Source organism: Pelodiscus sinensis, chromosome 1 (assembly GCF_052426305.1).
Source record: "Pelodiscus sinensis isolate ZL-2025 chromosome 1, ASM5242630v1, whole genome shotgun sequence".
Taxonomy (NCBI): domain Eukaryota; kingdom Metazoa; phylum Chordata; order Testudines; family Trionychidae; genus Pelodiscus; species Pelodiscus sinensis.
The window spans coordinates 145,733,336-145,759,038 of record NC_143052.1 but is presented as its reverse complement, the minus strand read 5'-3'; the positions used below and the strand labels follow the sequence as shown (position 1 = coordinate 145,759,038).

Below are 25,703 nucleotides of genomic sequence, written 5' to 3'. Positions count from 1 at the left end.
AACAAGTTACTTAAAACTGAGATATGCGGTGTACCATCTCTTACTAACAAAGCCATTCGGTCTGCTGTCCTTTGCTTACAAAGGAGCTCTTCACTCATCCTACATTAAGAAAGCACAACACGTAAACTTGTGCAGTAAAAACCAGAGACATTAGCTAATTCAGAAATATTGTTAAAGGAGTGATATGAACAATTGGACTTTGAACTTTCAGAGGAATAAAAAAAGTTTTAAACACAGAACAGAAAGGTGATGGAGGGTAGAAACATAAGCCACATATAACAAGAAGATAAAAGAAGAGAGAAAATAACAGAAAAAACAGTTCAACAGCAGAGAAAATGCAGCTCAGATGTAAAAAAGCAAATATAATGCAATAAAAGAAGATTAATCAATGAAGGAAAGAAACAGAAAAAGTATACATTCAACTAATGTTTGGGCTTCAGAAGCATGCTGAACATAGCTCCCCTAAAGAACATAAAACATCCAAAGAGAACAACAGCAGAAATCAAGTTTATGTCCTCAATTTTATAAATTTGTATTCTGTCCAGAAGGGGAAAAGAATCCTTTTTTCAACTTGTTTTTCTGCCAAATGTTAAATTCATTACTGTATTTAAAAAGACATTACAGTTTTTATCTGATAGTGCTTATAGACAGTAGTGATATACTTATTGTTACATACATGCTTCCATAATAACCACCATTTTCACTTGATCATACGAACTTTCTCAAAAATTATTTTTGGGGTTGAAATTTTCCATATTGCATCTCAGCAAAAGTTCAGTGTTAGCAGAAGATAGTAACGAAGTCCATTGTCCTGCTTTTCAACAGAAAAAAGCTCATTTCCATTTTAAAAGCATTTTTCCCCCACACAGAATGCCTATAAGCTGATATGATAAAAAAGATGAACCTTTCCATATGTGATTACTTCTTTTGCAGAAAGGCCTCTTGGCTCAGGGCCTGGTGCAGTAAAAGCCCAAAGGAGGGAGGGAGACAAAGGCCCAGGAAATTCCAAAAGTTGTTTGCAAAGTCATTATCAAATGTTCCCCTCAGGAAGAGGGTTCTGTGCTGCAGCAAAAGAAGGAGGCTATGTAGCCAGGACTATCTATCACAAGGAAACAGCCATGAACTTTGTCCTGGGTCCACTACAACTAGAGTGCAGAATCGCATCACTAAGGAAGCTGACACCTTCCCTGCCCAGTGTACAGCTTTGGGGCCCGGGAGACAGATACAATCCACAGCTGCTTGATGACTTTTCCTGAGACCACTAGATGTTTCACAAGCCCAGAAGTCCCTTGCAATTGATCAGCAAATGTAATACAAGGCAATGAAGCTGCAACTTAGTTCATAACCAGAACTGTCGAAGCTCAAATGCATCCCTTCAGTCTTGTTGTAGTAAGTGATGTGAAGGTATCCGCTTTCTGCCAAAGCCCACAATGACTGTTGGGAGAAAGACCAGATACACAATGTGCAAAAAGAAAAAAAAAGGGAAGACTAAGGAAAGGGGAGAGAATGATACTATGAAAAAACTGAGAAGGAATGGATGGATGAAAAGAGGAAGAATGGGAGACGAAGGGAGAAGAAGAAAGAAGAAAAGTTAACTGGAGGGAAAACAGACATAGAAAATGACACTGTGGAACAGACAGTGAAGTGGAAGAGTGACATAAAGAAACAAAGGAAAAATAAAAAAGGAGTGGACCGACTCAGTCCTCAGCTGCACTGAAGCTGCAGAAGCAGCCAAAGCATGAACATTTGGGCATTTAGAGAACTTTCTACAGTTGTGACTGGACTCTATCCCGTTGCTGTGCTTTTTGCTCCGTTCCTCTCCCACCCTCATAATCTCACACCTCAGCTCTACTCCATACCTGCCCGTCTTAATTCCCCCCCCTTGTCCTATGCCCCCAAGCTCCTCTTTCTTCCAGTGTTCCCTCACTCTTCACTCTCCTTTCCACTTAGATGATTGCCTCCTAAGTAACCACCCCTCCAAAATGCAACCCTAAGGAACTAACATGTTTTTCCTGTCATAATGTAGTTCACTCTGCCGGTGCATTATACCTCTCTCCTCCTCCTGTAGCTGCCTTGTCTATTTAGAACAAGGATTGGCAATAATTTTTGTAAAGGGACCACTTCACCAATTTTGGTAGTGGTTCCTGGGTTGGCTCTGCCCCTGGCAGGGGCAGGACATAAGGTGGAAGGGGTGGGGCCTAAGCAGAAGGGGCAGTTCCCTCTAGGCACCACATGTGGGGCAGAAGGAAGAGAGGAGACTTCGCCTGTTCTCCCACAGAGTGTGTGTGTGTGTGTGTGGGGGGGGGAGATGAAATCTTTCGGCCCCCACCCCTGCTGTGCCAGGGGCACACAGCACCCACAGGGAGCCACCAGGCATTTTTAACAGCTAGTGGTTCCCTCTGGTGTCGTGCGCCCCTGGCAGGGGGAGGAAACTTTGGGCACATCCCTACCTTCAGGTGCTGATTGGCCTGGAGGCAGGGGAGTGTGCGAAGTCTCTCCCCCCCCCACCAGGGGAATGCAGCACCTAGAGGGAATCACCAGCTATTTTGAACAGCTGGTGGTTTCCTCTGGTGCCTCAAGCCCTTGATGGGGGAGGAGACTTCACGTGCACCTCAACCCCCAGGCCAATCGGGGCCTGGAAGTAGGGGAATGTGTGAAGTCTCTTGGCCCTGTGGCGCCTAGAGGGAAACACTAGCTGTTCAAAACAGCTGGCAGTTCCCTCTAAGCACCATACACCCCTGGCAGGAGACTTTGCAACTTGGGGGCAGGGGCACAGCAGGGAAGGCCATGATCCAGCCTACCAACCACTGCTGATTTAGAATGTAAGTTCTTAAGGGCAGAAATATGTGCTCAGGAGAGAGAGACAGAGACAGTGTACACTTCATTCCTGTCTCCACCAAACCCTTCCCCAAAATACAACCTATGCTGGGGGAGGGAGAAATGGAAGGAACATATTGTTGGCAACACTCACTTTATGCCAGCCAACGATTTCCCTACAACTGGAGAACCTTCACCAGTTCATTTATAGCAGATTTATGGTCCTTATGCACTGCTCTGGCAGCACAAAGTTCTGGCATGGGCTAGTCTGCATGTGTATAAATAACTACACAATGAGCTAGGCAGCTTTATTTTATTACACATACAAAACTACATTAAAAGAACATTAAGGTTGCATTCTAGCACTCAAACATTGGGAAATGCACATTTTTCCACAGGACCCCTATATCATTCAGTGCATATGATGGACCTACTCAGGGAATTAATCAAAACTAAATAGTTTATGATGCTATTGTCTGAAGAACCCCTGCTTCATTTGTTGTAGAAACTGGAAGGTGTATAGTGAATGAGGCAAAGGCTCTGGAGTCCTCATTTAATCTCAGTTGTTACCCCTTTATTTCTTGTATCTTTCTCTCCCCTTCCTGACACTGTTTCTACCCCAGTCTCCTTACCTGGAGAGTCCCAATTCCTTCCCCACGACCCTGTTTCCCTCACTCACTCCCAGTCCCAGTCTCTCCATGCCAACCAAATCCAATCTCCTCACTTCTTGTTTCAGTCTTCACCCCTCCTCCAGGTTCTTTGTCTCGATGTAGTAGCGTGGCAAGTAGACTAAGGTCTGGCCTTTGTCAGATATTCATTCACAGCTCTCATTGGCCTGGCATGGAGCATGCTCAGTGCAGATGGAATCTTGTACAATTTAGCTGAAAAGCTTGAACAAGTCTTTACGGAGCACATGCCAATGCAAACTGTCCTGATTTAGGTGGATTTTCACAAATATGCCTAAAGACAAAAGGCTACTCCTCTGCCAAAATTCAAGTCCCCACTCCATAGCATGTGGTGTTCTCAAAGACAAGGTCACCAGATTTTTCAACATGGTCATAACACACATGTTTTCCCTAATCTTATTCTTGGAACTGGCTAAACCATTTTAGCTGGAGCTTTAAAACAATTAAAAAGTACGCCTGAGGCAGATGCACAACATGGGTTTGACAAAGTTGTAATTGTCTTATAACGGGAAGTGTTGTATAACTTTAATTACATGTGGCATTACCAGATATACCTATAACAGAAAGCTGTCAAAATATTACATAAATTTTATATGTAAATAAGTATACACAAACATTTATGTATACTGTTTTGTGGGAAAAATTAGAGGACAGAGTAATCAGACTTGTTATTGTGTCTGTTGTAATTTTAAACCCATATAAAAAGGAAAAAAGTCATTCTTTCTCTGTCATATTTAGGAGGGACATGTTCTAATGCACATGTAATTAATTGCCAGAATGAGCAAAGGACTAGAAGTAAGGTCTCATGCTTTATAATCCCAGCTCTACTATACATTCACTTTGTGACTCTGGACATGTCACTTAGGATTAGACAAAGGTGCCTGAGGAGCTTACTGTCTTTCTAAGTATCTAAATCCTCCATTTCAACACCACTGACATTCATAAAACTACCACTGTTGAGTGGTAGTTTTATGAATGTCAGTGGTGTTGAAATGGAGGATTTAGATACTTAGAAAGACAGTAAGCTCCTCAGGCACCTTTGTCTAATCCTAACCCTACAGACTCCAAAATTACTGGAAGTGGTATGTGCAAAGCCCCCTAAGCCCTGCCTTATCTTATTCCAACAATGTACTCACATTCAGCTCTCGCTGTGGTCAAATCTCCACAGGCCCTGAGTAGAATTTTGAAATTAGGTGTTCTCCTGCCTCTCTCACTAACAGGGCCCACACCTACAGATGTTCTAAGACAGGGGTGGGCAATAATTTTTTGCCAGGGGCCACGTCAGAAATTTTTGAAGTGGCCCCGGGCCACACTGGAAGGGGTGGGGCCTCAGGCAGAAGGGGTGGGGCCAGGATACTTCCCTGCTTTCCCACCCACAGACCATGGCTCCGGAGGCCACAATGATACTCACAGCACATGCCGAGGGCCGCAACTTAAGCGTAGTTGCACATATATGCAAATAGCTTCTTGCACACTGATGGGCATGAATGCAAAGATTAAGGCAACACTACACAACACACAGGCCCCATTTAAGTCAGTTCTGTTGATATTAATAAAATGCAATATTTACCCGATTTCCACCCATATGACAGCACTTTTAATGAGCACTGACAATCCAGAAATTTAAATACTAAAACGCATATGAACAGAAGACCATTATATTGATTTACTATTATGTTCCCAGTGGAGGCCATGTTCAAAGGATCCCACCCATGGGCCACATAGTGAGTAGCCCTGCTCTAGGTTCCCATGCCTCTGGTGGTGGGAGGAGACTTTGTATGCTCCTTCTTCTGCCCCCAGGCCAATCAGAGCTTGGGGGCAGCGGAGCATGTGAAGTCTCCTCCTGCCCTGCCAGGAGCGCAGGGTGCTTCTAACCGCCAAGAGCTCCTTGTAGGATGGGGGCAGGGCAGAGGAAACTTCACACACTACCCTTGCCCCCAAGCCAATCAGGGCTTGGGAGTGGGGGAGTGTACAAAGTCTCCTCCTGCCCTGCCAGGTGTGCAAGGTGCTTCTAAGCGCTGCCCTGCCAGGAGCGTGCAGAGGAAACTTTGTGTGCTTCCCCTGCCCTCAGGCCCAAATTGGCCTGGGGGCGGGGGAGCAGCAGGGCTCCGCGGGCTAGATCAATCCACTTGGAGGGCCACATCTAGCCCGCAGAGGCCCTTTTGCACACCCCTGTTCTAAGAGCACACCCAGCACAGTGGTTCTCAAACTCCATTGTACCATGATCCCCATCAAACAACAAAAATTACTACACAACCCCAGGAGGGAAGACTGAAGACTGAGTCCACCTAAGCCCTCAAGGCAGGGCTCAAAGCCAAAGCCTAAGGGCTTCAGTCTCAGGCAGGGGGCCTGTAACCTGAGCTCCACCACCCAGGGCAGAAGGCATTAAACTTTGGGTGGTGGGGCTCACTCTTTGGTTTTGACCCCCAAGCCACAGTAAGTCTAAAGGTAGCCCTAGAGAGCCCATTAAAACAGGGTCACAATCCACTTTGGGATCTTGCTCCACAATTTTAGGACTGTTGATCTAGAGGATCATACTGCCACCTCACACACAGGGTAGCTGAATGTGTCCAAAATACCTAACAGCCCAGTGGTTAGGGCACTAACCTGGAATGTGCAGACCCATGCTCCAGAACAGAGGAACCCAATTCTCACACATCACATCCCAGGTAAGAGCCTTAACTCCCGGGCTTTTGGGTAGATTTATTTCTTCTTTGTCTGCTAGAGCAAGGATTACCAAAATGGTTAACCTGGCTTAGGCACCTCACTCCAGGCGAGGGTTCATGGCTGACTTGTAAATCATCTCTATCAGGCCCATAAGTCATCTCTGTCTGGCCTGTAAATCAGGTGGCTAAGGCCTCAAAACCCAGGAAGTAGGCATCCAAATACCTTTGTAGCTCTGGACCTAAACCTCACCCTTTTCCTATGCATTTCACTGCTGGCTGATGAAGGTGGCTCTCTGCTCAGTTTGCTGGCTTCTGAAGATCTCCTTTTGCATGGGAGAATTCAGGCACCTAACTCAGGAGTTCACTAGGTGGCTCTGAGCCTAGGAATTAGGTGTAGGAGCTAAGTACCTTTGTAGATTTAGCTCTTGCACTCTTTGTGCTGTAGCTCATAGGCAATGAATATAGTAAAGGCAAGTTAGCCTCTGCCTTTACTATTCTGCCTTTATTATACTCAGGAAACGTACATGCCTATATCCTGTAAGGTACTATTCTGTAAAGCACTGGCTTCAGTTGCTAGCATGAAATTTAAGGCCTACGGACTTTATGGACTTTGGCATAGATAACTGGCCAAATGGTAACCCTTATATGTTGGGGAACTAAACGCAAAATGTAAGGGAAAATTTTGCCTATAACAACATCAGCCAACCAGAGAACATGAGCTGACACCAACTTTTGGAAAGAACATCCAACCATAAGAGTGCCATGGCAACAAAATGATGTATAATCTGTAATATACTAAGCTATAGAAGGACACCTCAACATTAGGAGGGGAGGAAATACAAACAAGGAAAGGAAACACCCTTACTGAATATACATTAGATGTGGTAGAGTCAGAATTACAGATTATAAAAGTGGCTTCCCAACCTGTGAGCAGGAGAGAGAGAGAGAGAGAGAGAGAGAGAGATGTAGAGCATGGGAGATGCCAGAATGATGGCCACTGGTGAAGATGAGGAAGGTGATGGTGATAGGGAAGATAATGGGTAACATTTCAGGTTATTTTACAATGGATGGTGTGAGTATGGATGTGCAGATGTACTTTATTATCTGTATCTACTGAGGCCATGTCTATACTAAGTGGAGGATCAATGCTCTGGAAGTTGATCTTCTGGCATTCAGTATAGCAGGTCTGGTAAGGACTCACTAAGTTGAACACAGAGTGCCCCTGTGAATTTTGGAGTGCCTCACAGTCATGAGGAGTAAGGGAAGTTGATGGGAGAGTTTCCCATTCACCTCCTGCTGTTGGGCCACCCAAGAAAATCGATGCAAGGTACATCAACTCCCGCTATGCAATTCACATAGCTGGAATTGTGTATCTTGCATCAATTTTCTCTGCCAATATAGACCTGGCCTGAGTTAGAATTTTGGTGAACACACTCAATGTATTAATACATTATTTGTAAATATAGATGTGTTCCTATAGCGTGAGTGCTGCAACTGTGCATATTTGAATTCCAAACTATATAATAGTTTTAATAATACTGGGACTTCTGTTTGTACAAGAGCCTGTCGTTCCTCAAAATGAAATTCTTATATATAACCTATACATCAGGCTTCAGTGCCCTGTCTTCCAATCTGTACAATAAGAACAATATTTACATAATACAAGTACAAGAAGATATTTAATAAAATTGAAAGGTAGAAAATATAAAACTGAACCAAGAACACATTTTTAAAAACACATTCATTGGCACAAGGTATCACTAAGACCACAAGCTTAGTCTTCTGGAGTTAAAGCAGGCACTGCAGACTGCAGCACCGCAGTGGAAGAAGGGAAATTCCATTCTAGTGAACTAACTTGTATCAAGGTCAGCACTATCTGTAGCAGTTATAGTGATTTCATCAATACCTGTGCTGTTTGCCTCAATAAGCCACTAAACTCTGCTACCCGTTCCAGTATTCTTTAGCTGTTCAAAAATCATTAAAGCTTTAGGATTCACAGCTACAATCTCACTGGAAGCTGAGACACAAGTGTAGGGATCTAATTAGCATGATGATTTACTCCATTGAATAACAAACTTTGTTCAGTAACAGCAAAATCCTCCTTTCAGATCAGCACTGCACATCTCTGCTATGTGTTCTGCACTCATTCTGTACATGTTTATCATAACTGACAATGAGAATATTGAATACAAAATCTGCAGTAGAACTCAGTGAATATTGTAGAGCAAAATTCTACCCACAGCGGGCAGAATTTATGCTCATGGCAGCTTGATCAATCTTTTAATTTGCTATAGCCAGACAGGAAATAGGGTCTAGGCAAAAGGTCAGAGCAGGCATTTTATATTCTCAATTAAAAAAAACCATGGCTTTGAGGAATAAAGTAGCTAATGAGACACAGCACTGACTGCTAGAATTCATAAGTATCTAGTCCACAAGTAAACTCCTCTGGGTAATTAAACGCAGGTACCAAGCAAAAGTTCTGTTTCGGACTAAAATTTAAAATCTTTCTATCAGAAGGACTGAAAGGATTTTACATCCCAGATAATATAGAGTAAGTTTGCTGGGAGGCCAGTCCAGAACCAAGAGGGTTAATTCCATAAAATTCACAGTCATGTCAATTGAAAATAATTCCAATGGGACTTGTTCAGATAGTACTCCAGCATTACTGAAAAACACATTGCAACTAAAAAGAGCTGTTATAAAATCAACCAAAACCTGAGACATATAAAAAGTTTATTAGTCATCACTGAGCTAAAGTGTAAATAAGTTCTTTTTAGAGGAGTCCAAAAATCTTTATGTCCAGGGTCTGCAGGGCCATAAAATTCTGGCTGAGAAAATTTTAAGCAATCTTCTAATTAATCACAGGATTTTATAGCCTCTCACAAACTGTAAGTTAAACATTTACTAGGTAAATAAAAGGAAACCCTCTTTGTACTAAGCATGCTTACTAACCCCTTCAGATACATCCCACTGGGTCAATCAACTTAGAATTTTACATCAATTAGCTGTTACATAGACATTAAGCGCTAGAACATCAATGATGCATTCTAGAGTTCTATTTTCTCATTGATGAAGGAGGTTTAAGTACATCAGTTTAAGTTTATCAGTTGAAAAAGATAAACATAAAAGAGTTCCAAGTTCCTAGCCTGAAGAATTATGAAATACAAAATGTAACTTCCTGAAATTTAGAGCACAAAAATACTTTTAAAAAACTTTTATGCAAAGGACTATTATTTAATATTTACCTAGAATTCTGTGTTAGAATATTCATGACAAGAGGAAATCATCAGCTGCTAAGAACATTTGGAAGAACAGATCCCAGCTCTACATCTTTATAATTAATGGAAACCTCATTAAAATATATCTAGAAAATATATTACAAGCATCACAAAGAAACCCATGTCCCACAAGGCACCTTGCTCCTCAGATACTTTCTCTACAAATAGTTCACGTGGACTGATTAAGACTCAACAAAAAGGAAGCAGTTTTGGCATCTTGGCCACAGAAATGTTTTTAAATGTTGTATCCAATGAACAAGTGTCAAGGTTTTTTATTCAAATATAAAATAACTAATTATTTAAGCTCAATTATTTAAAAAAGTAATAACAACTTTGAGTCTGCAATAAATCGCTTTAACTTACCTCATAATACATAGGCACATCTTTAACCTTTTTTCCCTTTTGATTTCCAGCTTCCATTATCTATAAAGTAAAACAAAATGCAGTACCATGAATAGAACGGTTGGGTTAAATAAATATTCTGTGTTTATTATAATTTTTTCTCCACAACTCTCAGACTCCCTGACAGTTAGGCTGTGGCATAATCTTTAAATGGATGTAGTGAAAGCTCCACTACTTTGGATATTTAGAACTAGTCTGTACAAAGCCCTGGACTACACTGCATTGACACAGGATGGACTAGCTTACCTTAATAGGGTTATTTTCTTATTTAGACTAGTCTATTAATTTTAATTTAACATCACAGTACTTGTGGCTAAGGAGAAAAAGGGTACCCAGAATTCAAGAGGTTTTAATAATAAATAATTTTAGATACCTGTTCCAAAATTCCTTCCCACGATACCACACTGAAGAGCTTCCGCTGTGGCACCTGCACAGCAAGAGACAAGGCTTGTGTGTGGACTTCATCCTCGATTTTGTTCCCAACAACAAAAGCAATGCTAGGTTTCCAATTTTCCTGTTGATTTAATAAAAATGCATTAAAAAGTCATCTTTTTGGCTATGTCTATACAGCAGCGTTATTTCAGAATAACTGACGTAGTTACTCTGAAATAACACAGAACAGCAAGCCTTTATTTCAAAATAATGGCGAGCTGGAGGACTTGTTCCTTCGACGCCTGTGACCCTCATTTACAAGGAAGAGTAAGGAAGTCAAAGGAAGAGTGTTCCTCCTTTGACTTCCTGCTGTGTAGACAGCGCCTAAAGCCAAGTTAAGCTATTTCAACTTAAGCTTCTCAATTGACATAGCTCAAATTGTGTAGCTTAATTCGACTTTTGCCCTGCTGTGTAGACATGCCCTTTGAGTTTTAAGAAATACGCTTATACAGATTACTTTTTTACCAATGGCAGCTAATGAAGTCCATAATATGTACTAAGAATTGCCACATATGCCACACTTTAGAATACATGATATAAAATTAAAAATAAGCATAAACACGTTGTCTTGCCTCTTGTCTTCCATTAGGTGGCAGCATTGTGCTATATAAAACATTTTTATAACAATGTAACCAATGTCTTTATTAGTGAATGTTTCATTAACATACTGTAGAAGAATATTTTGATACTTGCAGACATGACAGCTTTTGGAATTGAAAAAGAAGCAAAATTTTGTTTGCTGTTGAAAAAGATAAACATAAAAGAGTTCCAAGTTCCTAGCCTGAAGAATTATGAAATACACAATGTAACTTCCTGAAATTTAGAGCACAAAAATACTTTTAAAAAACTTTTATGCAAAGGACTATTATTTAATATTTACCTATAATTCTGTGTTAGAATATTCATGACAAGAGGAAATCATGCTCTATTAAAATACAAACATATAAGCGCCAAAAGTACTAGGTTGCAAATGTGCTGACATATTTCCTACTAGAATGCATGCAGAACTTATAGGGGAAAAAATCCAAACTCAGTACTGCAGAAATATAAAACAAAATCAAATCACACTATAAGGTCATTCTCCATAATTAGAGTAACAAACTATGTTGTAGAACATATAAGGAAGACAGTTACTCTCCCTGTCTTCCAAGCTTATTTTCCTTGAATTCCTTCCTTGTGGGAACCCTGCCCCTTACGATGGCCCTTTCATGATCTCCCCAGCAGCTATATGCCCATCTCCAGGGCTGTCAGCATAAGAATTGGCAGGAATGGAATTAGAAGTATTTCAGATGGTGTTCACACTGTGTGGAAGTTTGAAAATCTCACCCTTTTTAATCATGTGTCCACATGCTCCAATTGCTAAACTAATAATAAATATGCATAAGTAAGGAGACTCAGTGGTCAACATAGCAGGTGGAGTTGACCAACTAGCAAATAGCAGACAGCCAGGTAGGCATTATAAGTACAGCAGATTTTAAGGAGGAAATTTAAAAAGAATAAAGTGATGGCTTTATGAAATTTGAGGGAGAACTCTTCCCATGCATAAGAGACACTATGCAGGAATGTATGAATTATGTTTGTGGAAAAAGAAGATGTAATCAAGCCAAGCACTGTTGGAAGACAAAGGCAGCTGTCCACTCTGTATAAAGAAATTATTTTTGATAGGTCAGGTGAGTGGAGGCCTTTCTACTTTGCCATCCAATTTAACTCACCTTTCGCCTCTCTGTGTGTCCCTACTAACGCCTTAAACTGTTTTAAGAGGAAAATAACTAAACACAATACACCTTGGCTTATCGATGACTGGGGACGAGAAAGGAAGATATATAACCATCCACAAATACTTTACAGTATAAACATGTGAAAGGATGAAGAGAGGGAAATGGCTTATTATAGTCCAACAGGGCATGACTAGGAGTAATGTGATGAAAGAATGAAAAAGAAAACTTAAGACTTTGTCTTGCAGCGGGGTATAAAGCATGCGTAGCTACACATTGGAGTGAAAGGCTCTGGCAGGGGAGAAACAACAGGGAAAGCTCTTGCAGCCATTTCCTTTTTCCTACTGCCTTCTCCCTTCCAGAGCCTTTCCCACAGCCCTCTCACAGTAGTGAGGAACAGTTTGGCAGCAGAGGAGTAGCAAAACATTACCCTGCTATAAATAACAGTGTAGACTTGAGGGGCATAGTGTAGAAATCTATGTAAGGTACATAGCATGAGGCCAATTTGTGGCTTGTGAGCTACATGTGAATGTTTCAGTTAGGGTGAAACTTGTGGAGCCCCTCCCCACCTGCCATTCTCCATCTACCAGACAGAGAGGGAACCTCAGGGCTTCTGCCCTGTGATGGACTGCTGTGGTTAGGGGGCTTCTGCCTGAGATGACTGATGCCTACTGACAGTGGGGGGCACAATTTAAAGGCTTAGTCTCCCCAGCAGCCTGAGTCACAAAGGGGCCTCATTTCAGACTTTTGGGGGAGGAGCAACTTTAGCTATCATTCCAGAGGCTACTTGGACACCTGAAAATTCTTGGGTTTTTGCAGATAACTTAGTTACAGTGCTCCTGTCAGATAATGAGTTTGAGCTCATTGGTTAATCTTCACGGTTACATGTACCCTGCACTCCCCCCCTCCCTCTGTTTACAGAGGCAGCAGCATGGGGGAGCAGGTAATGAGCTGGTTCTCATGGGAAGCCAACTTTTAAGCCAGCTCCCAGCGAGCACTGGCTCTCAGGGAGCCGCTTCCCCCCCACATGTAAAAGTGTAACTGCTGAAATTTTCAGCACTTACATATTTACCTGAATACACAGCACTTTAACATCCTTTCAAAAGAACTTATTTTGAAATGATAACTCCCAAAATAACTCCGGTCATCTGAAGAAGTGGGCTGTGCCCTTGAAAGCTCATGATACCATCTACATGTTTTGTTAGTCTATAAAGTGCTACGGGTATGTCTACACTACCACCCTAGTTCAAACTAGGGAGGTTAATGTAGGCATTCGAAGTTGCAAATGAAGCCCGGGATTTAAATATCCCAGGCTTCATTTGCATCTTGCCGGGCGCTGCCATTTTTAAATCCCCGTTAGTGCGGACTCTGGGCCCGCAGCTACACGCGGCACGGAGTAGGTAGTTCGAATTAGGCTTTCTGAATCCCGTGCTTCATTTGCAACTTCGAATGCCTACATTAACCACTGAAAAACAAAGTTTAAACTGAAACACAAAGGATTCCAGCCTTGGGCAAAATCTATATAAAGGTAGGAAGCCAAGCAATAACGGCCACTGCCAGACCCGAGGACACCTGTATCTAATCTAGATGACTGCTAGAAACATCTAAGACTGAACAGTGGGAAGGATCAAGCCCAGAATGGGGGCCTGTCCAGTCTGTGAAAGAAGCTTATCTGAATAACTGAAGATGAGATATTCTATGTAACCCGACTCTTAGTTACTAAGCTAAAACTGCATGTTTTGTTTATTTTGTTTAGTAATTTACATTGTCTGTCTGCTATCTTTTATAAAAATATGAATATAACTGCTATTATTTAAAGGCTCGTGGCTCCTGGCCCCATTGCTACTGCATTGCCTAGCCTCCCCCTGGGATTGCTGCTGGCTCACAGCTCCAGTCACTGCTGGAGTAGTGCTGTGAACAGGAATCGCATGCCCTTTAAATAGGGTCCTGCTGCCTGAGCCCCCTTCTAGAAATTCCACGACACCAGCAGCAGGACACAAATAGTAAGTGGCAGTGTAGATGGGATCGAACTAGAGAACGTAGAGAAGTTAACGTTATTTGGGGAGCAACATGACATGATCTAGACCAGTGTTTCTCAACCTTTTTTTATAAAGTATCCCTTTAAAAAAAAAAAAAAAAAAAGTACCCCTAGTACCTACAGTTTTCAGACACACACATTTTTTTTCTACCATTGCAACATATTTGTTTAAACAACTTAATCGTAACTGGGCGGGCGATGAAATGTTTGGGTGTAAAAAGTACAAAAATAATAAAGCACTGTAAAACTTAAAACAAAAATTCAGTTTTCTCCAAATTTCAGTTTTGTTGATGTACCCCCTCCAGACTTCTCTCGAGTACCCCATAAGGTACTCATACCACTGGTTGAGAAACACTGATCTATACTGTAAGAATTAAATAGCGACTAGAATAGAGAAAGCAAGAGTGATGGATAAGATCTGGAAAAGTAAAGCAATTAGCTTAGGAATGAAGCTGAGCGTCTTGAAAAAGTGCGTATTTATCAGCTATTCCAGGAAGGACTACTGGGCAGAGATGGCGTTCACCTTTTGAGGAGGGGGAAGACCCTATTTGGACACAGACTGGCTAACCTAGTGAGGAGGGCTTTAAACTAGATTTGACGGAGACCGGTAAGCAAAGCCCACAGGTAAGTGGAGAACATAGAGATGGGAGGGAGGGTCGGAAATGGGAAGGAGCGTGGGCTATAATGGCAGAGAGAAAGGAGGGTCAGGGCAAAACTGGGAGGCAAGATCAAATCAGTATCTTAGATACCTATATACAAATGTGAGAAGTACGAGTAATAAGCAGCAAGAACTGGAAGTGCTGATAAATAAGTACAATTATGACATTGTTGGCATCACAGAAACTTGGTGGGATAATACACACAATTGGAATGTTTGTATGGAAGGATACAGCTTGCTCAGGAAGGATAGATAGGGAAAAAAGGGAGGAGGTGTTGCCTTATATATTAAAAATGAACACTTGGAGTGAAGTGGAAATGGACATAGAAGACGGAAGTGTTGAGAGTCTCTGGGTTAGGCTAAAAGGGGTTGAAAACAAGGGTGATGTCATGCTAGGAGTCTACTACAGGCCACTTATCCCGATGGAAGAAGTGGATGAGGCTTTTTTTAAATAACTATCATCCAAAGCCCAAGATTTGGTGGTGATGGGGGACTTCAACTATCCAGATATATGTTGGGAAAATAACACAGCGGGGCACAGACTATCCAATAAGTTCTTGGACTGCATTGGAGACAACTTTTTATTTCAGAAGTTTGAAAAAGCTACGAGGGGGGATGCTGTTCTAGATTTGATCCTAACAAATAGGGAGGAACTGGTTGAGAATTTGAAAGTGGAAGGCAGCCTGGGTGAAAGTGATCATGAAATCATAGAGTTCACAATTCTAAGGAAGGGTAGAAGGGAGAACAGCAAAATCGAGACAATGGATTTCAGGAAAGTGGATTTTGGTAAGCTCAGAGAGCTGACAGGCAAGGTCCCATGGGAATCAAGACTGAGGGGAAAAACAACTGAGGAGAGCTGGCAGTTTTTCAAAGGGACATTGTTGAGGGCCCAAAAGCAAGCTATTCCACTGCGTCGGAAAGATAGAAAATATGGCAAAAGACCGCCTTGGCTTAACCACGAGATCTTGCATGATCTAAAAATAAAAAATGAGTCCTATAAAAAATGAAAAGTAGGACAAATTACAAAGGATGAATATAGGCAAACAACACAGGAATGCAGGGGCAAGATTAGAAAGGCAAAGGCACAAAATGAGCTCAAACTAGCTAAGGGAATAAAGGGAAACAAGAAGACTTTTTATAAATACATTAGAAGCAAGAGGAAGACCAAGGACAGGGTAGGCCCACTGGTCAGTGAGGCGGGAGAAACAGTAACAGGAAACTTGGAAATGGCAGAGATGCTTAATGACTTCTTTGTTTTGGTCTTCACCAAGAAGTCTGAAGGAATGCCTAACATAGTGAATGCTAGTGGGAAGGGGAAGGTTTAGAAGATAAAATAAAAAAAGACCAAGTTAAAAATCACCTAGAAAAGTTAGATGCCTGCAAATCACCAGGGCCTGATGAAATGCATCCTAGAATACTCAAGGAGCTAATAGAGGAGGTATCTGAGCCTCTAGCTATCATCTTTGGAAAATCATGGGAGACAGGAGAGATTCCAGAAGGCTGGAAAAGAGCAAATATAGTGCTCATTTATAAAAAGGGAAATAAGAACAACCCAGGAAACTACAGACCAGTTAGTTTAACTTCTGTGCCAGGGAAGATAATGGAGCAAGTAATTAAGGAAATCATCTGTAAACACTTGGAAGGTGGCAAGGTGATAGAGAACAGCCAGCATGGATTTGTAAAGAATAAATCATGTCAAGCCAATCTGATAGCTTTCTTTGATAGGATAACGAGTCTTGTGGATAAGGGAGAAGCGGTGGATGTGGTATACCTAGACTTTAGTAATGCATTCGATAAGGTCTCGCATGATATTCTTATCAATAAACTAGGCAAATACAACTTAGATGGGGCTACTATAAGGTGGGTGCATAACTGGCTGGATAACTGTACTCAGAGAGTAGTTATTAATGGTTCACAATCCTGCTGGAAAGGTATAACAAGTGGGGTTCCGCAGGGATCTGTTTTGGGACCGGCTCTGTTCAATATCTTCATCAACAATTTAGATACTGGCATAGAAAGTACGCTTATTAAGTTTGCAGATGATACCAAGCTGGGAGGGGTTGTGACTGCTCTGGTGGATAGGGTCATAATTCAAAATGATCTGGACAAATTGGAGAAATGGTCTGAGGTAAACAGGATGAGGTTTAATAAAGAGAAATGCAAAGTGCTCCACTTAGGAAGGAACAATCAGTTTCACACATACAGAATGGGAAACCACTGTCTAGGAAGGAGTAGAGCAGAAAGGGATCTAGAGGTTATAGTGGACCACAAGCTGAATATGAGTCAGCAGTGTGATGCTGTTGCAAAAAAAAGCAAACATGATTCTGGGATGCATTAACAGGTGTGTTATGAGCGAGACACGAGAAGTCATTCTTCTGCTCTACTCTGTGCTGGTTAGGCCTCAGTTGGAGTACTGTGTACAGTTCTGGGCACCGCATTTCAAGAAAGATGTGGAGAAATTGGAGAGGGTCCAGAGAAGAGCAACAAGAATGATTAAAGGTTGAGAGAACACGAACTATGAATGAAGACTGAAAGAATTGGGTTTTTTTAGTTTAGAAAAGAGAAGACTAAGGGGGGACATGATAGTCATTTTCAGGTATCTAAAAGGGTGTCATAAGGAGGAGGGAGATCACTTGTTTATCTTAGCCTCTGAAGATAGAACAAGAAGCAATGGGCTTAAACTGCAGCAAGGGAGGTTTAGGTTGGACATTACAAAAAAGTTCCTAACTGTAAGGCTAGTCAAACACTGGAATAAATTGCCCAAGGGAAGTTGTAGAATCCCCATCTCTGGAGATATTTAAGAGTAGGTTAGATAAATGTCTATCAGAGATGGTCTAGACAGTATTTGGTCTTGCCATGAGGGCAGGGGACTGGACTCAATGACCTCTCAAGGTCCCTTCCAGTCCTAGTATTCTACGATTCACAGATGTGAGACATGGGTATAACGAAAGATTCAAAGAGAAGGATTTTAGCGTTCGAGAGGAGTTGTTATAGAAAGATCCTGAGAATAGCATGGGTGCAAAGGTCACCCACGAGGAATTATATAGGAAGATACAGCCGAAAGGGAACCTGCTGCAGAAAGTTATACAATGGAAATTACAGCTATTTGGGCATATCTCCAGAATGAACGACGAGCGAAAAGTTAAAACCCTGGTATTGACATGAATGGTCTGAATAGGAGAGAATGGGTAGATGAGATAGTAGTTTGTGCGGAGCTAATCTACAGAAACTAAGCCACTCCGCACTGGACAGGGAAATATGGAAGGAAATAGCGAGGGAGGCATTGGACACCAACGGGCACTGAGCCCATGTTTGATGATGATGATGAGACACAGTCCACGGCTGGTTCAAATTGTTAGTCAGGCCAGATCTGTCCCACAGGCTGGACCTTGCTGAGTCCTGCAATAGATGATAATGTAATTTCCTTAATAAGAAATGCGTGGCGCCTGACAGCTTACCAAAATTTGTGAACTGTCCGCACGGCAAAAGTTATTGCCCACACCTAGACTATGTAATTAAAGAGAGGGTATCTTAACAGGAGACCTATAATTACAGTCTTCAGCCTCTGTTTTCTCCAACCCTAACCCCGTCTGCTCTGTCCATTCCAGGCTCTTCGGATGCGTCTACACAGCACAGTTATTTTGAAATAATGGCGGTTATTTCAAAATAACAATGCAAGCGTCTACACAGCAATTCCGTTATTTTTAAATAATTTTGAAATAACGGACAGCTTATTTCAAAATCTGTAAACCTCATTCCATGAGGAATAATGCTTATTCAGAAATAGCTATTTTGGAATAGCAGTAGCATGGATGAGGTAGCGCATCCTCATTAGGGAAGCCTGCCTTGGACTAATTTTGAGGCTGTAGTATAAACATGCTATTTCCAAAAAAAATTCCAAAATACTTTATTTCGAAATAATCATGCTGTGTAGACATACCCTAAGAGTCCTATTTCCTCCTTGAACACCCCTGCCCAACTTCTCTTTCCAGGCCCTGTCTCCATTCCTTCAGGCTGCTTGTCCTAGTCTATTTGTCCAACTAATGCCAGTTTTATCCCAGTTCTTGTCTGATTTCTGTCTCTCTCCCATACTGGCTTCCAGTTGCTCCCTCCCATTTTCCCAGATGGTCCATGTTTTACCAATCATAATCTCTGCCATTTGACAGTCTCAATGTACCCCATCACCAGGTTCCTCGTCCCAACTTCCTCCACTGCTTCCTCTCCCTTTCAAGTTCAGTTCTTTCCCCCTTTGCATTTGGGCCAGCTGGCTTAGGCACTGGCAAGGGGTATTAATACACACACAAAAACAGATCTTCAGAGAATTCAGCTGACAAATGCTAACAAGTCTGTAGTGAATATATGCAATCTGAGATTTTTCAGATGTTTTTAATGGGGCATTTTTTCCATTGACAAAGCCAAAGGCACATCCATGACACCAAGGCAACTCTCCTGCTACCTTTCAAGTCCTTGCTTCAATTAAAAAAATGCTACATGTTCTCAGTGAAACAACGGTACGGATATTTGTATCTGGTCAAAACAATGCAGTTTACAGTAGAACAATCTAATCCTCAGAAGCACCTATTATTGCTGAAATCATTTTTTATGTCGATTGGAAGAGCCTCAACATGGTATGGAAAACTATAGCCTAGATGGTTAAAGTTTGGCAAAATTATACACAACTGAAAACAGGATCTTAGATTGGGAAGTGTCTGACTACTATAGGTGTCCCCAACACTTCTACCTGTAATAATGAGAATAACGATGCCCAACACATAAAAAATCCTGGTCACTTTTTTTTCCTCGTAGGGGCTCCAACTCCTCAGTGCAGAAGGTTGTGGAAATTTGGATAATCCTAGGACCAGGGAGGTTTCTTGGCTCCATGAAAATCTGTTCAAATGTAGACGAATTGTGTGTGGTTGAAAATTGCCATCTTTTTTTGTTTTCATCGGAACAGTTTGTTTTTGACAGCATGCAAAAAAACCTCAATATTTTAGATTGACTGGGCCAAACAATTCTAGAATTATTCACAGTCCCTCTATTTAGAGTTTGGTCACCACTTATTCAATACTCAGACAAAGTACATTCACCCGGAAAAAGCCCTGCACACCCTTTCAATTTTTTATGAATATTAATATTTGATAGCAATGCCTAGTTTGATAAATATATATGTAATCAGAAATGTCACTCAGTTTAATAAGATGACCAGAAAGCAACACATCCTGGGCAGTGTTCCCTCAAGTTCACTCAGGGCTCTGTGCACAGACTAACTGAGGGTATGTCTACACTACCCCGCTAGTTCGAACTAGCGGGGGTAATGTACTCATCCGCAGTTGCAAATGAAGACCGGGATTTGAATTTCCCGGGCTTCATTTGCATGAAGCCGGCCGGCGCCATTTTTAAATGCCGGCTAGTTCGGACCCCGTGCCGTGCGGCTACTAGTTTCTTCTTAGAAGAAGCCTAATCCAAACTAGCTAGTCCGTGCCGCGTGTAGCCGCGCAGCACGGGGTCCGAACTAGCCGGAATTTAAAAATGGCGCCGGCCGGCTTCATGCAAATGAAGCCCGGGAAATTCAAATCCCGGGCTTCATTTGCAACTGCGGATGACTACATTACCCCCGCTAGTTCGAACTAGCGGGATAGTGTAGACATACCCTGGGTGATTAATCACCAATAAAGCTGTGCTGCCCCACTGCTTACAAGGAACACTGATCCTAGGTAATGGAAAGAGGTTCCCTCTTCATTACAGCAACACCCCACTAAATAGAATTGATGCTTACAAGTTGAATTTCTCTAGTCTGGCATTGTCTGGTCCGGCAACATCCATGATCCATCATGATTTTAGTTAGCCAGATGTCCATTTACCATGAGTGTGGCCAAATTTCCCGCGATCCCATAAAGTTTGTTTACAACCACCAGTCCTGAGACTCTGTTCTGTTCTGTTATTTAGGGTTAAATGTCTTCTAAGCGCCCAGTAAGTACTGGAAGTATTGGTAATGCTGCTAGACAACAATATTGATCTCCCAACATTCGGCAAATTCTCAGGTTCGGCATCGGTCAGGTTCCAAGGGTGCCATACTAGAGAGGTTCAACCTGTATATTAATGTAGACTGTTTCTCTAAATGCAAGCATATTGTTGTAATAAGTATAATTTTGTCTCTGATATTTACATGACAATATTTTTAAACTTGTTAAAACATCTTGAATACATAAATAGATAAAAACATTCAAACAAAACCAATTCCTCACTCACACCTAAAAGTTTACATAAAATAGAAGAATCCAGATCACTACCATGCCCAACTCCCATTCCTTTAACTGTATATCAGAAAAAGGCTGCCATCTTTGTCCTTGGCACTATACCATCTATAAATGAGGCTGTTCTTTCATCTGTAGCCCACTGTTTCATTGTTAAGGTGGCTTCTCTTTTAGTGGCTGATTCACATACAATAACAGCCATCTCTTGCTGACAGCAAATACAACAAATCCCAGAAAACCAGCAGGAGAAGCCTGTGTTGCAGTTCTGCATAATATTATCTTCATCTTTTTCCTCTTAAAAACCCAAGGAAATTAAATTAAAATCTGCATAAGCTTTCAAATCAAACACTGAATGTGTGAAAATGCCTAAATTAAGGCTGCTCTGCCTTATTCATTATGATACAGTTTAAACAAATTGCATACTGTTATTTCTACGGGACCCTCTCTCATTTTATGTGCAGCATGGAAAGTGCTATTTAATAATTTCTATTAATGATCTGAAATAAAATATAAAATAATTGCTGATAAAGTTTAAGCAGACAATCATTGAGGATGCACAATTGTAAAAGTGTACTCAGAGAATAGTTATTATTGGTTCACAATCAGGCTAGAAGGAAATATAGAGTGGAGTCTCACATGAATTTGTCCTGGGTCCAATTCTATTCAATATTGACATAAGTGGCTTGGATGATGGCATAGACAGCCCCCTTATGCCTCAGCTGGACTAGTGGGTCTGGTTCTGGGCACCACACATCAGGAAAGATGTGGATACATTGGAAAAAGTCCAGAGTAGAGGGAAAAAAATGATTAAAGGTCTACAAAGCATTACCTTTGAGGAAAGATTGAAAACACTGGGTTTGTTTAATCTGAAGAGGAGAAGATTTGCAGGGGAACATGACAGTCTTTCAACTATGTAAACTGTTATAAAAGGGAGCGTGATAAAGAGGAGGGTTAAAGACTCAAGGAGGAGGAAGACTGGGACTGAGAAGCAGTCCAGTAGACCAAACTCCTATCAGAACTTGGAATATTACCCAGAATACTGAATCTCAACATTCTTTGCTATCAGCTAACATCTGTGAAACCCACTGGCAAAGCAACTCTCATATCCTCTAATGCAGGTGAGGGAGATAAGCAACTAGTCGACTACCTGATAAGCAAATACTTATCGGGTAGTTGAGTTCCTACTCGCTATCAGAGAGAGGGAGCAAGGCGGGGAGCATGAGCCAGTGCTGGGAGGAGTTGGCTTAAAAGCCAGTTCTCCCTCCAGCACTGTCTCTGCAGGGAGCAAGGGAGGCAGCAGGGAAATGGCGCAAGTAGGAATTGAAACAGTCCCACTCGAGCCAGTCCCACTGCTGCTCCTCTCCCTTTGGAACGTAAAAGAGCCACCTGCGGCTCTTGTACATTTCAAAGGAAAAGACACAGAGGGGAACCTGTGCCAGTGAGCACTGCTTTGCTCTCCGCTGGCATGGGCTCCTGCTGCCTCTCTCCCTTTGAAATATACAGGAGCTGCCCGCTCTTATAGGTTTCAAAGGCAGAGAGGCAGCAGGAACCCACTGCCTCTCTCCCTTTGAAATATACAAGAGCCACAGGCAGCTCCTGTACATTATAGAGGGAGAGAGGCAACTCCTGTACATTTCAGAGGGAGAGAGGCAGAGGGAACCCACTGCCTTGCTCCCTTTGTACAAGAGCCAGGGGCAGCTCTTGGAAATTCTATCAACTACTCAATTAGTTGATTAATCAAAATTTAACATCCCTAATGCAGGTCCACACTAAAGACATCAAACTTCTCTTATCAATTTTAGCCCATTAGTCTAAGTGGCAGAGATCTATGCTGTAGATCTAAAGCAGTGGTTCTTAACCTGGGGTACACGCACCCCCTGGGGCTACGTCTACACTGGCCCCTTTTTCGAAAGGGGCATGCTAATTTTAAACTTCGGAATAGGGAAATCCCCGCGGGATTTAAATATCCCCCGTGGGATTTAAATATCCCCCGCGGGATTTAAATAAAGATGTCCGCCGCTTTTTTCTGGCTTGGGGAAAAGCCGGAAAAAAGCGTCTAGACTGGCCCGATCCTCCGGAATAAAGCCCTATTCCGGAGGATCTCTTATTCCTACTTTTCCTTCGAAGTAGGAATAAGAGATCCTCCGGAATAGGGCTTTATTCCGGAGGATCGGGCCAGTCTAGACGCTTTTTTCCGGCTTTCCCCCAAGCCGGAAAAAAGTGGCGGACATCTTTATTTAAATCCCGCGGGGGATATTTAAATCCCCCGCGGATTTCCCTATTCCGAAGTTTAAAATTAGCATGCCCCTTTCGAAAAAGGGGCCAGTGTAGACGTAGTCTGGGGGTGTGAGATGCCCTTTTTGGGGATGCGAAACATGCCAAATTTTTATCACATATCTTAGGTTTAAAACTGACCTACTTCAATGATTTTTAATAAGGGGTGTGAGAACATATTTTGAGAACCAAAGGGGTGCAGGCTGCACTAAGGTTAAGAACCACTGATCTAAAGGCTCCAACCTTGCTGATGATTCCCATGGGTATTTGTCACCATAGTAAGGTGTAAATAATTGTTTTCTCTATTTTGTTTTAAAAATAAAATAGGAAATTATATTAAAACACATTAAAAGAACAAGTTTGCAAAGTGGAAGACTATCATAGGGCATGTCTACACTACCACCCTAGTTCGAACTAGGGTGGTTAATATAGGCAACCAAAGTTGCAAATGAAGCCCGGGATTTAAATATCCCGGGCTTCATTTGCATCTTGCCGGGCGCCGCCATTTTTAAAACCCGTTTGGACTCCGTGCCCGCGGCTACATGCGGCACTGAGTAGGTAGTTCGAATTAGGCTTTCTAAGTCGAACTACCATTACTCCTCGTGGAACTCATGGAACTAGGGTGGTAGTGTAGACATACCCATAATGACAAGGGTGCCAGTGCATGGGCAACCTTTATTCTAGCATTTCCTAACTTTTGAGCACTTGATTTTTAGCTGTAATGTTCCTTTAATATACTTTTTGTATGTAATAAAACAAAGACATCAAGGATCTTAAAAGGAGATTAGTAGCATTTGGAGCATATTATTATGGCCAGTTCAAATGTAAAGCAGGTCACTAGTGAACAAAAGCTGTTGATGGTTGTTGGCTTCCTGTGAAACTCATTGATGATCATTGTCCAATTTTCAGTGGACAATATCCATAATATAAGAACAGCCGTACTGGGTCAGACCAAAGGTCCATCTAGCACAGTAGCCTGTCTGCCGACAGTGGCCAGCACCAGGTGCCCCAGAGAGGGTGGACCGAAGACAATGATCAAGCGATTTGTCTCCTGCCATCCTTCTCCAGCCTCTGACAAACAGAGGCCAGGGACACCATTTCTATCCCCTGGCTAATAGCCTTTTATGGACCTAACCTCCATGAAATTATCTAGCTTGTCTTTAAACTCTGTTATAGTCCTAGCCTTCACAGCCTCCTCTGGCAAGGAGTTCCACAGGTTGACTATGTGCCATGTGTAGAAGAACTTTCTTTTATTAGTTTAAAACCTGCTACCCATTAATTTCATTTTATATTCTGTAGTTCTTCTATTATGGGAACTAATAAATAACTTTTCTTTATCCGCCCTCTCCACACCACTCATGATTTTATATACCTCTATCATATCCCCCTTCAGTCTCCTCTTTTCTAAACTGAAAAGTCCCAGTCGCTTTAACCTCCCTTCATATGGGACCCGTTCCAAACCCCTAATCATTTTAGTTGCCCTTTTCTGAACTTTTTCCACGGCCAAAATATCTTTTTTGAGGTGAGGAGACCACATCTGTACACAGTATTCAAGATGTGGGCGTACCATAGTTTTATACAGACAGGAGCAGTAAGATATTCTGTGTCTTATTTTCTATCCCTTTCTTAATAATTCCTAGCATCCTATTTGCCTTTTTGACTGCTGCTGCACACTGTGTGGAAGTTTTCAGAGAACTATACATGATAACTCCAAGATCTCTTTCCTGATATCATAAAATCAACTACTTATGTAGAACTAATTGGCATTTCACTGCCCTGTGTGCAATCTCATGGCCAACCAATTAACAGACAATGGAAATTGACCTCCCCTCTCACCCTTAAAAATAAGAGTTGAGATTCATTAGTTGGGAGATTCTGAGCAGGACTTACTTTAAAAATTATGTTTGATTGTGAATTATACTCCTTATATCTAGCTATTATTGATCCAATAATAAAAGCAGTCTTTTCAGATAAATATGTAAAAGAACACTTGACAACAGTATATTCACTGGTAAATTGTTCAACCAGTTTTTAAAGTGGCTTGCTTTATTTAAAAATCCATATACCTCTCTTCTTAAACAGAGGTCACCCCAATTCCTGAAGGGGGAGGGGGGCACAGCAGTGACCCAATAAACAGAAAGGCCATGGAAGACATTTGTCTCACTTGCAAAAGCAGTGCTAGAAAAACATATGCTACATAAATATTATTGTTTGCTAAACTGCTACACTATTTTGAAATCAAATTCTTTCTAGAAAGTTAAGATTTATTAGAATTACATTATTTACATAGGACTGGAAACCTAAATATGTTTTTAGATCCTCACACACCATAAAAAGGGTCTTTTAGCTACACACATGCTCAAGTAGGAAAATTATAGCCTCACATTTTCAACGCTACAGTTAATGCTGTGTCAGCACCTCCATCAAACGTAGTTGTTCAGCAGCTTATAAAAGTTCACTCTGAACTGAAACTTGGCATCCAG

The 25,703-nt window shown here is 41.7% G+C and overlaps 1 protein-coding gene across 8 annotated transcripts in view; it reads right to left on the bottom strand.

Moving 5' to 3' along the window:
• Positions 1-25,703, bottom strand: part of SPAG17 (sperm associated antigen 17) — a 214,958-nt gene that overhangs the window by 187,956 nt on the left and 1,299 nt on the right. For all 8 annotated transcript variants that reach the window (XM_075904827.2, XM_075904833.2, XM_075904849.2 and 5 more), the window contains exons 2-3: positions 10,223-10,363; positions 9,811-9,870 (exon numbers count right to left, since the gene is read on the bottom strand). In XM_075904827.2, coding sequence (XP_075760942.2) covers positions 9,811-9,870; positions 10,223-10,363 — 201 coding nt within the window. The remainder of the gene's footprint in view (positions 1-9,810; positions 9,871-10,222; positions 10,364-25,703) is intronic.